General features: G+C 33.2%; 4 protein-coding genes across 4 annotated transcripts in view; 2 read left to right on the forward strand and 2 right to left on the reverse strand.

Annotated features, from left to right (window-relative positions):
* The window catches only part of LOC119832081 (zinc finger protein 43-like), a 6414-nt gene extending 4953 nt beyond the window's left edge, over positions 1–1461 (forward strand). Inside the window, exon 5 of the mRNA XM_038355693.1 lies at positions 61–1461. Coding sequence (XP_038211621.1) covers positions 61–1073 — 1013 coding nt within the window. The 3' untranslated portion in view covers positions 1074–1461. The remainder of the gene's footprint in view (positions 1–60) is intronic.
* A 1983-nt stretch (positions 1462–3444) lies between these two features.
* LOC119831924 lies at positions 3445–8510 on the reverse strand. Its single transcript, XM_038355494.1, has 8 exons — positions 8478–8510; positions 7457–7588; positions 6867–7056; positions 6409–6569; positions 5325–5415; positions 4815–4860; positions 4526–4717; positions 3445–4257 (listed from the first exon to the last, which is right to left on the reverse strand). The coding sequence occupies exons 1-8, from the start codon at positions 8508–8510 to the stop codon at positions 4224–4226; spliced, it is 879 nt and encodes a 292-aa protein (XP_038211422.1). The 3' UTR covers positions 3445–4223.
* A 459-nt stretch (positions 8511–8969) lies between these two features.
* Positions 8970–12835, forward strand: LOC119831873 (stomatin-like protein 2, mitochondrial). The gene is made up of 8 exons (XM_038355441.1): positions 8970–9104; positions 9186–9302; positions 9898–10105; positions 10567–10755; positions 11016–11171; positions 11551–11666; positions 12083–12211; positions 12518–12835. Exons 1-8 carry the CDS (start codon positions 9057–9059, stop codon positions 12782–12784), a joined length of 1230 nt encoding a protein of 409 aa, XP_038211369.1. The 5' UTR covers positions 8970–9056; the 3' UTR covers positions 12785–12835.
* On the reverse strand, positions 12836–14522 carry LOC119831874 (maspardin-like). Its single transcript, XM_038355442.1, has 2 exons — positions 14255–14522; positions 12836–13924 (listed from the first exon to the last, which is right to left on the reverse strand). Exons 1-2 carry the CDS (start codon positions 14399–14401, stop codon positions 13781–13783), a joined length of 291 nt encoding a protein of 96 aa, XP_038211370.1. The 5' UTR covers positions 14402–14522; the 3' UTR covers positions 12836–13780.
* Between the last annotated feature and the right edge of the window lie 643 nt (positions 14523–15165).

The following is a 15165-nucleotide window of genomic DNA, read 5'->3' on the forward strand; positions in this document are numbered from 1 at the left end:
CTGCTCCATTGCCGACTGTGACATAAAAAAATAATAATAATTGCTTCATTTTACTTCTAGATTCCACTGAGGAAATTTCCAATAAAGAGAGGAATTTTAAGCTCATTGAAGAGATTAAAGCACTGCTAACATTAACAAATGCAACACCATTCAAAACCAAAACTGCGAAATACTATTGTGCATATTGTTCTACAGAAGGGCCTGTGTTTGAAGATGGTGCTGAGTTACGAATTCATACTATGAACGAACACAGTGAACATAGAACATACAATGTTGACCATTTCATGAGACCATACTGGCTCAATGAAATTCTCAAACTCGATGTTGACAACCTTACATGCAATTTATGTGACACAAAGTTGCCAGACTGGAATGGAATGTTCCAGCACTTTTCTAATGAACACGAAATTGAATTTGATGAAGCCTATACAAGAGTTGTCCCATATATAATAAGGGATAACATCAGATGTGTTTTATGTCATGAGTCATTTAATAACTTCCACCAGCTGGACGGCCACATGAATGCTCATTACAATAACTATATATGTTATGAATGCGGCGACACATTTGTAGCTGCTAGCAGATTAGAAAAACATGTTCAAGTGCATAGCAAGGGTAAATTCCCATGTGATGAATGTGGCAAAGTATTTTCACTGCAAAAGTACCGTGTAAAACATATCAATTTAGTACATCGAGAGAATGAAATAAAGTGTCAGTTTTGTCCTGAAAAATTTAGATCTACATTGCTGCGACAGTTGCATTATGGTGAAAAGCATAAAGATCAAATCAAGGAATATACGTGTGAGTTCTGTGGTACAGTGTTTATTTGTAAGCCAACTTTCATAAAACATTTGCAAAGGAAGCATAGCATTGATAAGAAGAACAAATGTGAATTGTGCGATAAGGCATTTATTAAGAAATATGAATTACGTCTCCACATGTTGCGACACAAGCAAAATAAGAAATACATGTGCACCGTTTGTGGTGAAGGTTTTAGGAAAAAAGCAAATTTTAAGCATCATTTTAAAATTCATCAGAAAGCCAATGCTGAACAAATTATGTTAAATGAATAATACAATAATAATTTTATGAAAATGAGCCAAAAATATATGTCTTTGCTGGTAAGAAGAGACTTCCAAAGCCAATCAGAGGTTCACAAAATATAAACCAGTCCATACATTTCTAATAATCAAATATTTACTTGATATCCCTTTTCAGGACTATTTCAAAATGGTTCAATCTTACATTGTTCAATAATCATAATACATAAAATCAAAATCTCATTTATTACTTATTTTATTGTTTATTTAGACTTCAATGTTCTACTGCTCGATAAAGGACTCCCACAATTCCATACGGGAGCAAACCCTGTGCCCATTTTTTATATGATTATTCATACAAATGTATGGGTTGTTTTATGTACTTACCCTCAGTACTCCTTTTTAAATTATTGGATTATCACAACAACTAGTAGTAGACTTGTAAATTATTATATAATAAAAAACCTTGGCCTTAATAGTTTTATTTAATAGATGTGATTTTAAAGTACCTAGTTAATAAACAATTGATGCAATATTCCATTTTACGTTCTAATATGTAAAGTATGTACATATATCCAATGTTTATCCAAAGAGAATGTATAAGAAGGATAAAGGTAAAAGCTGCTTGATGATTAAAACTTATGTTAATAGAATTGGTAAAGTGATGTTCAATTATGTCGATTTGTGTTTAATTTATCATTGCTTTGTGCTCATAATATGCATGTCACAATAAAATTGTTACCATGTAAACACCGTTAGATTACAATCTATCCCGAGATATTACTCGTCGTTGCAGCCTTTTATGACGTCCACTGTTGGACATAGGCCTTCCCCAGAGATTTCCAAATAAGCGGCCTGAATTCAGCGGCTTCCTGCTACTTTAATCAGGTCGTCCGTCCATCTTGTTGAAGGCCGTCCCACGCTGCGACGTCCTGTACGCGGTCGCCATTCGAGAACCTTTCTGCCCCAAAGGTCATCAGTTCTTCGGGCTATGTGCTCCTCCCAGCGTCACTTAGAGATATTATCTGGCGTTAAATTGTAGTTTGTAACATACGTCGCTAATAATTTTACCGTTTAATTGTGAAATGGGCACAGGTATGAAGGTTTAAGTTAGGTTTGGTTTAGTGGATGCCGGATTATCTATCCAGGTGGGTGGCGTGTCCATCGATTAGTTAGGCAATGCGTTACCTAGGGATTGTCCTTGACGGTCGTTGGACATTTGCGGAGCACTTCCGTCGTCTCACCCCCCGCCTTATCAGGGCGGCCGGGGCACTAGCAAGCTTGCTCCCGAACCTGCGGGGGCCCGGGGACGGATGTCGTCGTCTTTATGCTGGGATCATCCGTTCCATGGCCCTTTGCGGGGCGCCTATTTGGGCTGACTCTCTCAGTGCCCGTACCAGACCCCTTTTGCGTCGCCCACAGCGGATCATGGCACAGAATATCGAGGGCGTATCGCACTGTCTCCTTTGAGGCGGCATGTGCCATTGCTGCTACCACTCCATGGGAGCTAGATGCTGTTGTTCTCGCGGATGTATACCGCCGAATCGCTGCATCAAGGTCTTTGGGAGTGGACCCAATCCCAGAGAAGATTTTGTGCTGGAGGGACGCGGCTCGCGAGCAGCTGTATCATGAATGGGAGAGGCGGCTTGAGAACCCTAGCGTAGGTGTGAGGACGGTCGAGGCTATTCGACCGGTCCTTAGAGAGTGGTGTAGTAGACGGCATGGGGTTCTCACGTTTCGCTTGACACAGATATTGTCTGGGCACGGGTGCTTCGGACGATATCTGTGTCGAGTCGCAATACGGGAGCCTACCATGGCCTGTCACTGGTGTCCTTGTCAGGAGGACACAGCAGACCACACTCTGAGTGCGTGCCCTGCCTGGGCCGAAGCTCAGCAATGTTTGGTCGCTGTTGTAGGGCCGGATCTTTCGCTTCCATCTGTAGTTGGCGCAATGGTTGGCAGCATTAGGTCCTGGCGCGCGGTGGTCGCCTTCTGCGAGGAGGCGATTCTGAGGAGAGGAAAGAGGAGGCGGAGCCGGTTGCCAGTGACCGCGACCTGCCTCCGTAACGTAGGGCCCTGGACGATGGATCGGGGAAAGGTCCATCGCCCTGAGCGGTGCGGCGGCGTGAGTTGTGTTCCGCTCACGCCGCTTCGCATGAGAATGAGGAGACGCATTCGCGATATTGTCTAAGGGTTTATTGTAACCTGATGGTGGGCTTGTTTGCAGGCGGCCGCAGCCGGGGTAGTGGATGATTTCATAAGAGTTCCCACGGCCTTGGCGAATAGCGCGGGAATACGGGACACAGTGGAGTTTAGTCGGTAGGTCTCTCTAGGCAATGGGAGTCTGACATAACCCACGGCCTTTCCCCGGGCTGTGGGTATGCATGAGCATTCTCCACTTAAGAAAAAAAAAAGGTTTGGTTTAGTTTATTTTAAAACTATACAGACGCGTTTGCTTGCGAATTAATGAATTGCGAATTTAACTGTTAGCTAAAATTATGCGTTAAATTTTAATCAGTTTACGAACTAATGATAAAAAATTTTGAATTTGCAATGTGGTCGCTTAGATTACAAACCTAACGATTTTTACAATATTACGTCAACATGCATATTATGAAATGACAAAGATTTTTTTTATCCATAAATTGTTACTTACTTGTATACGACAAAAAATTACGAAAAAATTGCTTGATGTGTTTTTAAAGATGAGACTATATATTACTATATATATTCATTTATTCAACACGACTTCTTCTAGAAGCACGTTTGAGTATTATAATATTTACCATTTACCGCTTTACCACCGGTTTTTTAGATTATTCAGAAATACATTATGAATTAAATGTAAAACAAAAACGGTAAATATGTATGGGTTAGATTTTTATTTAAGTATTTTTATTTGTTAAATTAGTTCAATTGTTGAATTACATTTGTTGCAAAACATGAATTAAGGAGTTTAATTTGACTTCCATGAAACATCCCTACCATTAAAAAAACACGTGTATGTTTATCGTTCTTAACTATCCATATCACCAACACAAAACTTGTGTCAATCGGTATCTTCTTGGTCCCGAGGTACAATAGTCACAACAATGTAAGATTAAAATTCCAAGAATCACACGTAGTTATATTAATAATGTGGTAAACATACAAATTGCATTGTATAATCAAATACAAGTGTGACTATTTCAAATCTATACGCCATATTGGTGTTTTCCTGAAAAACAAAAATAATTGTAACATAGATATTACTTGAAAGGTTTTTTTTAAATCATAATATTGTATGTAAGTATTGTATACCACTCTTAGAATTACATTTTGTTAATTATCACATTGATTATTCATTATATTCTGAATAGAAATGGTTTGATTACTGTTATATTATTTTAAGATGAAAGTTACATAATATGTAATACAGTCTTTAGTACTTGCAGTTTATAATACTGCGAGATAGATGTAAATTTTAGTAATTTAATAAATCTTACAGTTTTTTCATATCATCTATGTTAAGATGGCCAATGATGTCGCTTTTTCCTTGACATCGACTTTTCCATTGTTCTGTCGGCTTATATATCGTCGAAGAGGTATCACGCGCTCGTTTGAAATTTCTACCATTATTTGCTGACATATTGTTATGTAGAATAAAATTTAAATCCAATGTTTCTGTACAGTTATCACTGAAAATTAATGGTGAGCACAAGTATAATACATAGTATAATAATACAGTAAAGAAAATGAGCGACAAATGAACAAACATTTTATAATATCTTTTACCTCAAATCTAATTCCTGTACGAGTTTATCCATTCCGGACTCCAAAGCTGAAACGAAATTTATTTACAAATATTTGTGTAATTATGTTATTAAAGGGTGTACGTGTTGGTTGTTGGGTCTTTGAAACATCCATCTAATAGTGGTGTTGTAATAACTAAATAGATGAGCCGCTTTGTAGGTAGAAATTTTTAAACGAAAGTCCTATCCATCGAGTTACATTATTAGTATTATTACTGGTTTTAAAATTTATGCCATATTTTCAATAGTCTCTTAGTATATTTTTCCTCTGCCCTTTATCTCGTGATATACCACGTTATAATTTAAAAATATGTATACGTCATACCACAAAAATCATAATGCCGGTATACATATTAATTATATATAATTGTTTTTTTATTTTAGGAATTTTCATTTTCAGATTTTAGATAATCTGAGGCCTAAGGCTATGAAATATTGTTACTATTCTGTGTTTAAGTCAATACAGACAATTAAAAAATCGATCTCCTTATACCTTGGTCGTTGGTTTTATTTCCGTTAACAACTGCAGAATTCCCTTTCTCTTTCTTGCATAATCTAGTGCTAGCTTTAGAGTTTGTACGTTCCTGAAAATGTAACATAAAAATTGTAGCTATACAAAATTACAGAACTCCGTTTTTGAAACTAGAATGGGAACCTCCTATGCACGAAATCTGAACACTAGTCGAAATAGTATAGTATTACTAGCTGCACCCGGCAAACGCTGTTCTGCCTTACTCTTGTCGTTTAGTGGTATGAAAAATAGATGTTAGCCGATTCTCAGACCTACCCAATATGCTTACCAAATTTCAGAGGAATCGGTCAAGCCGTTTCGGAGGAGTATAGAGACTAACATTGTGACACGAGAATTTTATATATAAGATGTTATCCGTCGTCGAAAAAGTAAGTCCCCATAAATAATTAACATCATCAGTCCATATAATATGTACCCATTGCAAGGACATGGGCCTTCTATGAGGGTCCTGGCTATTATCACACCACCCTGGCCAAGTAAGGGTTGGTAGATCTCACATGTCGTCGAGCTTGTGATTCTTCGACATGCCGGTTTTCTCACGATGTTTTTCCTTAACCGTTTATAGCAATGGTGAAATGGACAAATTTATTTATTTAGAAATTAAAAACTTTTTAACGGATTTTAAACGCCAGTTTCCCCTTGACCACGCTCGCTGTAAAGTGTTCGAAACGTCGGGTTTATAATATAATGAATAAATCGTGTTTAAAATCCGTTAAAAAGTTTTTAATTTCTAAATGTATAATACTCGCGTAAAATCAAACACAAGGAAATACTAGATCTATTTATTTTCTGAACGCTCGCCTGTCTTGAAACCCTGATTTTTCGATTTAAACGATCTTAGGTCCTAACCATCAGCGGTTTATATCATGCATGCTATAAGGAACTTTAATTACTATTTATGACCATTAAACAATATCATTGGAGAAAATCGTACGTTAACGCGTTGAATATTTTCTTACCAAAGGCCACATCCTTCAAAAGGTACTTTAAAATTTCTTATCAATTTGCTACCCCTTACCAAGGCTTTTTTACTGTCTACACTTACACAGCTCACACTATCACCCCTCATCTTGTTAATTTGCTTGGGATTTTTTATTTTTCTCTTGTTTTCTCTCCACTTGCTAAGAGCTAATTCTTGGCATTTTTTTAAATTGCTATATTCGACATACCACTGCGTATGAGATTTAACATCTTCAACTTTTACTCCTTAAACGGAAAACAATAATACGAAGTTTTTAAATATTTTTAAAATAAAACAATACAACAAATATTATGATAAACGGGTTAATCAGAACTGAACTATTAATTTAAAACTAGTTAAAGACGTTAGTCCTGTTAATACTATGTTTACGGATTCGCAGGCACGACTCTGCGGATGTACATGTGGTGATAGCTTACTATCAGGCGAACCACCAGCTCGGTTGTCTGTTGATATAAAAAAAATGGATTTTCCAAGTACAAATCAAACTAATCAGTTATTTTTTTCTTCCTTAAAACACATACCAAATATCTTTTGTAGAACTTCATCTTGAAATCTAATGTAAGTAACGTCCGAAAATGGCGGCGTATCAAATACTTCGTCACCGTTGTAGTGTTTACTCCAAATATTTACAAAAATATTATGATTGTATTCATCCCATCCGCCATAACGGTTACAACTGTTTTTCATGAAGTCTTGGAAACGTTGAACTTCCTAAAATTTAAAATGCATCCGGCATATGATCCGACGTGTCCGGCCAATGAAAACCAATTATGAATTAATTAACCTACTTAGTACCTACCATACTTTCAATTATCTTAAATATGCTACATTGACCGATTACCTTAGCCGACCAATCGTGAAATTTTGCTGATCAATTAGTAGTTTTACAGACAGAATGTTTAAAACGCAAACTCATGGTATTTAAAATTATATTGCTGAACATTGATTTTACGCGAAATCGCTGACTATATATTTTTAGCGATAAAAACTTTGTATTCAATAGAAATATATGAATTAATGCTGCTTTTGGCGGCTAACCATTTAATTACTTTTCGTTTTATTTAGATATAATAATATAAATACGATATAATAATACAATGGAAAGACTTACAACACATTTAAATGGTGAATTTATTATGGCTCTAACGGGACTTGGCACTACTTCGTTGTAATGTGGTTTTGGGTATACTCTTGCATGTTTTGTGGTTTTACTGTACTTTGTGTAATCTGGCTTTTCTTGTACCTAAAAGAAATAAGGAAAAAGTCGTTTATTGCTTCTCGTACATATAAAATCACAAACAGATTACATATTAGATACTATAATACATATTATACAATAAGATATTGTACAAATTCCTTACATATCTCTTATAGTAGCAAAAGACTTCATGTGCTATTGTTGTCCAAAACTAATATCGTATTTTATATTGTATAAAAAATTGTTATTACTATTATTATATTATATATTAATGATTAATATAGGTATGTAGATGAAGTTTCGTTGTATAGATTTTTTCGGCTCCGCCCGGGTAGACGTACTATGTATTATACATGCAGAGAATTTTTTATATGAATGTAAATATTCAGAAGCTATAGATTCAAAATATTTCGAAAAGTTAAGTTTCTACGGGCAAAAATAAAAATACCTTATTGATAATGTAATAAAACAGATACCTGCTTTAAAATTTCTTGCTCGGCTACTCTTAATATACTTATTTCTTTACTTAAATAGTTTTTAAAGTATTTCATTTTTTTATCCAAGTCAAATATATCTTTTTTGATATCATCGAGATCTGGAAAACATATGTATATTATGGTGATTACACTTAATACAAATAATGGCTTCCTATGTGTTGGTGTAGATATGTTGTTCTACATAGATTTTTATTTTAAGAAACCCAAATACCTACATAAATACATTTGAATTTAAAAAGCTTTTGTATTATTTATATCTTTTTGCTCTTAAAGCATTGTTTTTCATTTTTTTTTTAATCAGATATCAAGGCACGTACCTATGTTCTTCAAGTTTTCATGATCATTGGTAATTGCTTTCACATCTTCAAATAAATTTTTAATTTCAGCATAAGTTTTCTTTATGTTATTCATATATTTTTTTAGGTCCAAGTGCATACTTTTACGGGAGCATTCAAATTCTTCGTCATCATATTTTCCCGGGCTTTTATTTGCAGCGGCTGTTAAAATTTCCTCTTGTATTTTTAATCTTCTTAATTTTGCATAATAATTTCCACAGTACGCGCCGGTTCCAGAAGCTGTGCTTAATTTAGATTCTGTTAAAGACTTACTATCCATATTATTAATCAATCACCGTAACTAACATAATAATCAGCATTCATATGGTTATTAAATATCGATCAAACATGAAACAACATCGTAGCAAGCGTCGGTGGTAGAGGGTTAGCATCGAATTAGGGGCTTACAAAAATATAAACTGTTGCATATCGTGTTCTTTCTTTTACGAATCTGTATTTCAGACTTTCTAAAACAATCATAATAATAATTATTTATTATTTCATATTTGCTCCACATTTATGATCATCAAGCAGAATTATTCCCAAACTGCAGTTTGTCATTTTGAAATGTCAAGTGTCAAATAAATATCCCGAAGTCGGCGGGTTAACAAGAATGGATTTATTGATTGTGTTTAAAAAAGTTTTAAATTATTAAAATATATAATAACACAATTTTCAAACATGTTTACGCGTTCTAGATTGTTTCTGTCTAAGGCCCTTTCTTTAAAAGTTGGTAGTTTAAAAATTCATGTGTTGGTTCTTTTCGTGTTTCAGATAATGATATTTTAATTTAAACTTTATATATTTCAGAATGTGATTAATGTTGAATATCAAAATGATGGCCGATTCCTTTATAGCGTTGCAGCAGCACGATATCGTTCGACAACACCCTTAAATACCATTATAATGTTCGTACCACAACAAGAGGTTAGTTGTAAATTTGTTAGAAATAAATTCAGATAAAATTCTAGCTAAAACAGTAAACCGTTTACATTTCCCTAAAAACAATTGTTTCTGTGAATTGCGCTAAATAATTTCCTATATTATAATAGGCTTCTTATTGGAATTTTGTTAATTAAAAAACAGCTTTGTTTCAAGATAATTGGTAAATAATAATCTGAAATCATTGCTTTTAAATTTTTAACTTCAGGAATTGTTTCGGTTTTTTTGATAATGCTTGTAATAATACAATTATGGACAATGGAAGAGGAGCATTATTATTACATAACAGTTTCCAGTTTTCCATGATGCAAAGTGGTTACTTTATTTATGACATAATATTTTTTTAAGTATTGCGGTATCCTATTCTATTTATTTGTATTTTTTTTATTGTGTGATAGGAAAGTGCTAGCCTATTATCTCGCCTACTTATCTATTTTCTTAGACATTTTCGGTGCAATTAGTTGGTGTATAACTTAAACATTTTTTTTAATAAGAATTATTGCACAATGTCTTTGTTTTTATCAAATGTAATTAATCCATTGAATTGCTAAATTTTTGATATATAACACTCTATTTTTAGGCTTGGATTGTTGAGAGAATGGGCAAATTTCACAGAATACTGGACCCTGGCTTAAACATACTATGGCCGATTGTAGATAAAATAAAATATGTTCAGAGTTTGAAAGAAATAGCCATTGATGTTCCCAAGCAAAGTGCCATCACTTCGGATAATGTAACTCTGAGTATTGATGGTGTGCTGTATTTGAGGATAATAGATCCTTATTTAGGTATTGTTTTTTTTATTTTGATATTCATTGAAGAATTGGAATTATTAAGCTTTAAAGATTTTTAAGTTTGGTTGGTTTTATATTGAATAGTGAGGTAATATATGTTATCGACTTATTAATAGATACTGCTTATAATAGTAGATACATACTCTATATTATTTTAATTTTCGATTATGTAAACATGGTATTTTTTAATGCTACATATAATTTAGTTGTTAATTGATTATTTATTATAAATAAACTAGCTGCACCCGGCAAACGCTGTTCTGCCTTACTCTTGTCATTTAGGGGTATGAAAAATAGATGTTGGCCGATTCTCATAGATACAGGATAAGCACAAAAAATTTCATGAAAATCGGTCAAGCCGTTTCGGAGGAGTATGGCAACGAAAACTGTGACACGAGAATTTTATATATTAGATTAAAATATAATGGGCTGACATCTAAAAATATAAATTTCAGCATCTTATGGAGTTGAAGATCCAGAGTTTGCTATCACACAACTTGCTCAAACAACAATGAGGTCTGAATTAGGAACAATATCTCTTGATAAAGTGTTTAGAGAGAGGGAATCTCTCAATGTGTCTATTGTTGATTCAATAAATAAAGCCAGTGAAGCTTGGGGCATAACTTGCCTTCGGTATGAAATAAGTAAGTACACAACAGCATTAGAATGTCACATTTATGTGTAATTTTTTTTTAAGTAAAAGCCATTGTTTTATTCATCACTTCCTCCCAACTGAGTTGAGTAATACCTACATCTTATAAATATTCTTTTGCGCTTGCATAAATATGAACATACATGAGAAAAGACTTTGAAACTAATGTATCAGGTGTACACATTCATCACATTTTTTTTGATTTCATAGAAATTGAAACATTACAAATTTATGGAAATTTTACATTTTAAGGGGATATAAAACTACCATCTCGAGTGCACGAAGCGATGCAAATGCAAGTGGAGGCTGAACGACGAAAACGCGCCGCCATTTTAGAGTCGGAGGGAGTTCGTGCAGCAGATATTAATGTTGCCGAGGGTAAACGGCAAGCCCGAATCTTGGCATCTGGTAAGTGCTTGTTATTTATGTTAGGAATTTGAAAACTATGAATTAGTATCAATTATTATCAGTTATGTATTTGTGTTAATTATTTTTCAATGAAAATGGCTGAATTTTTACTGATTTTAAAGCTTTTAGGACTCTGTATCCTACATTAGCTCAGCTATAGTAAAAATTTGAATTGGTGGAGCAAAAGTAAAATATATCTTTTTCCCAATAAGGACTCTACAAATCGATCTCCATGGAATTTCCTTGGTCACTGCTTCGTCCAAAAATTTTTAATAATTTTATTGTAAGGGTGAATTTTTTTGTATGGCTATCCATCCAAAAATTATGTATTTTTTTATTTATTATTAAATTATGCATTTGATGAAATAACCTTTTGTAGAGGCGGAGAAGCAGGAACAAATTAATAAGGCGTCCGGAGAGGCGCAGGCGATGCTCGCGATCGCGGAGGCGCGCGCGCGCGGCCTGCAGCGCGTCGCCGCCGCACTCGGCGCGCCCGTGAGTGACGTGTTTATAGTTAACACTAGTTAAATTTGTTAGTTTAGAGTATAGACTAGTTAAAATCAGGAGTTACTCAATTACATTTTATTAATCTTCATCAAAAATTGTACAAATAAGGAGACTTAAAAAAAAAAAAAAAACATGATAAAAAAAGAGTACAATTTGTTGTCCTTTATACTTATTGTTGCCCTCGGCTTTGCTCGCGTGGTCAAAGAAATTGGGAACGAGATATTTCATCACGGTTTTAAGTAGATTTGCGAGAGAGAGACATGGTGCTAAGGTGGTAAAATTCAATAAATATGTATATCACCAGTTTATTTATAGTCGAGTCATTTATTTCCTGTAATAATCTTTTTATTGCGAATGTCGTATTTTCGTGTAAAATATAGGACTAATTATTGTATGTTTAACAGGACAGCAAACACGCAGCGTCACTGACTATAGCTGAACAGTACGTGGCGGCGTTTAACAAGCTAGCAAGAACCAATAACACACTTATTCTACCAGCTAATGCGGGTGATGTCTCTAATGTTGTTGCTCAGGTACTTGCTTACTTACAGGTGTTACTTTTTAATGTGTTATTGCTCGGGATTTATTATTTCTGATTGGTAAAATATACATTTTCAAGGTGTAAAAACTTATGTCTTTATTTAAATATAAATAATTAAAAAATTAAGCTTACATCGACATAAGAGGGTATGAATTCGTTAAATTAGATTGAATAAATAATAATTATATTTTGCGTATTCTAAATATTCCGAGGTATGGTAGTGGTTCACGAAATAAATTTTAAAAATATTTTAGCGATTTTATAAATATTATGACTAAATATACTGTATTATTTACAGGCCATGTCAATATATTCGACAGTAACAGCGCATAATAACCAGGTATCACGTCCGCACGGCGAACCAATTATTCCAGAAATAATGTCTGAAGACCCACTATTCAAATTAAATACGCTTAACGAGAGAGGCACAACCCTTGCAGGCCAACCGGTCCCTGAAGAATCAAATGACTTGGCGGAATACTTCTCGGATGATGAAGAAAGAGAAAAAGCGTTACAGGCACAAAAAGAAAAGAAAAAATTACAAACCATGGAAAAGGAAACATAGGATTGTTAAGTTTAGAGATGCTTGTTATTAAATAAAAGTATTTAAAAGTTTTGACAGAGTTTTTATTTAACAAACTTACAAAACACGTCACATTCTTATAATATTACTATATTTTTGTTTATAAACATTATGCATATAACATTAAAATATTACATTTTATAGATTCTAGCAGCTACTACATTTTGTTTACATGATGAAGGTCTTACTCAAAAACTAGTATAACTTGGCCTTATTATAGTATATTTAATCTTTACTTCGTAATTGTTTGCGGTCATTTTGGTAATAATCTACATCCTGACTCAAAAATTTGAGCTTGATATAAAGTGCATTCTTATCTATATAAACCTTTTGTGTGTTTTATCAATCCAAAGCATAGAACAACTGATATATAATAAAGGTAAATCTAATAAAGATATGTAACTGTTATTAAATTTCTGTTTTAAAATGCTATTTATCCCATGTTATTACTATAGGAATTATTAATTTAGAGGAATGTTATTTCTTATTCAAAGTTGAAAAATAAATTCATTTAGTGCAGGGCAATAAGCTGTGCTTTAGAAATCATTTCATTAGCAGTTCAGGGAATAAGGTTACACTATCAATATATATATTACATATATAATGTATATTTAAGACATTATATGGTCAAGAAAATTAAAAGTTTTCTCTTTTTGAGAAAGAATAACATGGTATTCATGAAAGTAAAATAGAAATAAGATTCATAGTGTTTTCTTGTAGTTAAGTATTAAATATGTATTTAGAAATTAAAGGTTGGTTATTTTATACAATGAATTGTATTAAAAAGCATGTCAATTTAAAATATATGTATACAAATACAACTTACTTTAATAACATTAACATAGATTTAAAAATTGTGTCCTTCAAGCTCTATATAGGAATTTTCAATATTAATATATTTAAATGACTATTGGCTACATCAAAGAAGCTTAATTTTTGATGCAGTTCTAAATTCGGTTTTAATCGCAATGAAAAGTCTCAAGATATCTTTACCATTTTATCCCTTTGATTAAAGTAACTTACTGTGCCCTCCTCAGTGCTCATTTGGTTCTGATTGGGCATTTTGTGTAAACTTAGATATGATGCAGAAATATCTGTGCCATCAAATTGCCTTAAATGTATCTGTAAAAAAATTAAAAACAATAACAATTATAACCAAACATTCACACTGATATTATAAATGTGAAATTTTGTCCATCGATTAATCACGTTAAAATTTCTGAACGGATTTAAATGAAATTTAGTATACAGACGGGTATAAACAAACTTGGGTGATTGAATACCCGATTTTTTTTTATCCCGATTAAATGCTCCCTTGGGTTAAACAGGAATCGCGTCTAGTAACTGATAAAAACATTTTCAGTTGCTGTTGAGAAATTTATTAAGAATGTTAATATCTGTATCATTATTTTTTTTTTAAAAGAGCCTATATTTTCTAAATTGGTCTCTTACCAGTAAATGCAAGTTGACTTCATCACTTCTACTCAAGTACGGGAAGTTACCGCCACTTTTGAGATGGGCTAGTTTAGCTTGCGGGTATGATTTGTAAAGATCCTCACGAACCCTTGAACTAAGTGCGCTTTCATCCCAAACATCCATAATAGTTATTGGTATATCATATAGTTTTTGGGGCTGAATGTAACATGGCGTACAATTGAGTGTCAACCTTGATGCCAATTCTGATTGTGTTAAGGACTCCAGCTAAAATAGATTAAAAATGTTCAACGATTAACATAAGTATAGTTTATTTTCAAAAATATTTTTAATGTTGCTCTTTGGCAGGATAAATTGTATGAAGTGAGTGCCGAAAGAAAAAAGATCATCATGGCATATGAAATGAAGAAAGTTAGAGTTTCAAAGAAATCAATATCTGTCCTTCAATAGTTTTCCGTCTGTGGCTTCTACCACAAGGTCGAATAAAAGACAATCAGGCAGAGATTTATCTCCTATAAAAAATTTAAAATAACCTATTTCTTTTCTCATGTCTCAAACTATCTCTATCCCAAATTTCATCCAAATTGGTTCTGCCATTCTTGAATTATAAATATAGTAACTAACGCTACTTTAACACATTTGAATAACCTAATAGCCATCATATAAATATATACCAATGTAAATAGATTAAAGTTACAAAAAAAAAAGAATAAATATTAATAATCTTAATGACATCTAAAGAAACAAGTTTGTCTGACATTTGGAACTTTATGTAAAGTATTTTATCAGTACATCAGCTATTTTAATATTTATAACCAGTATTTGCAAGTTGTTTACATATGTTTCAACATTCAATCTCATTTCATTTTAGATAAATTAATACTTATTTGTCGTTTTAACAATCATTATTACTTCTTTTTCATATCTGA

Source organism: Zerene cesonia, chromosome 14, assembly GCF_012273895.1.
Source record: "Zerene cesonia ecotype Mississippi chromosome 14, Zerene_cesonia_1.1, whole genome shotgun sequence".
NCBI lineage: Eukaryota > Metazoa > Arthropoda > Insecta > Lepidoptera > Pieridae > Zerene > Zerene cesonia.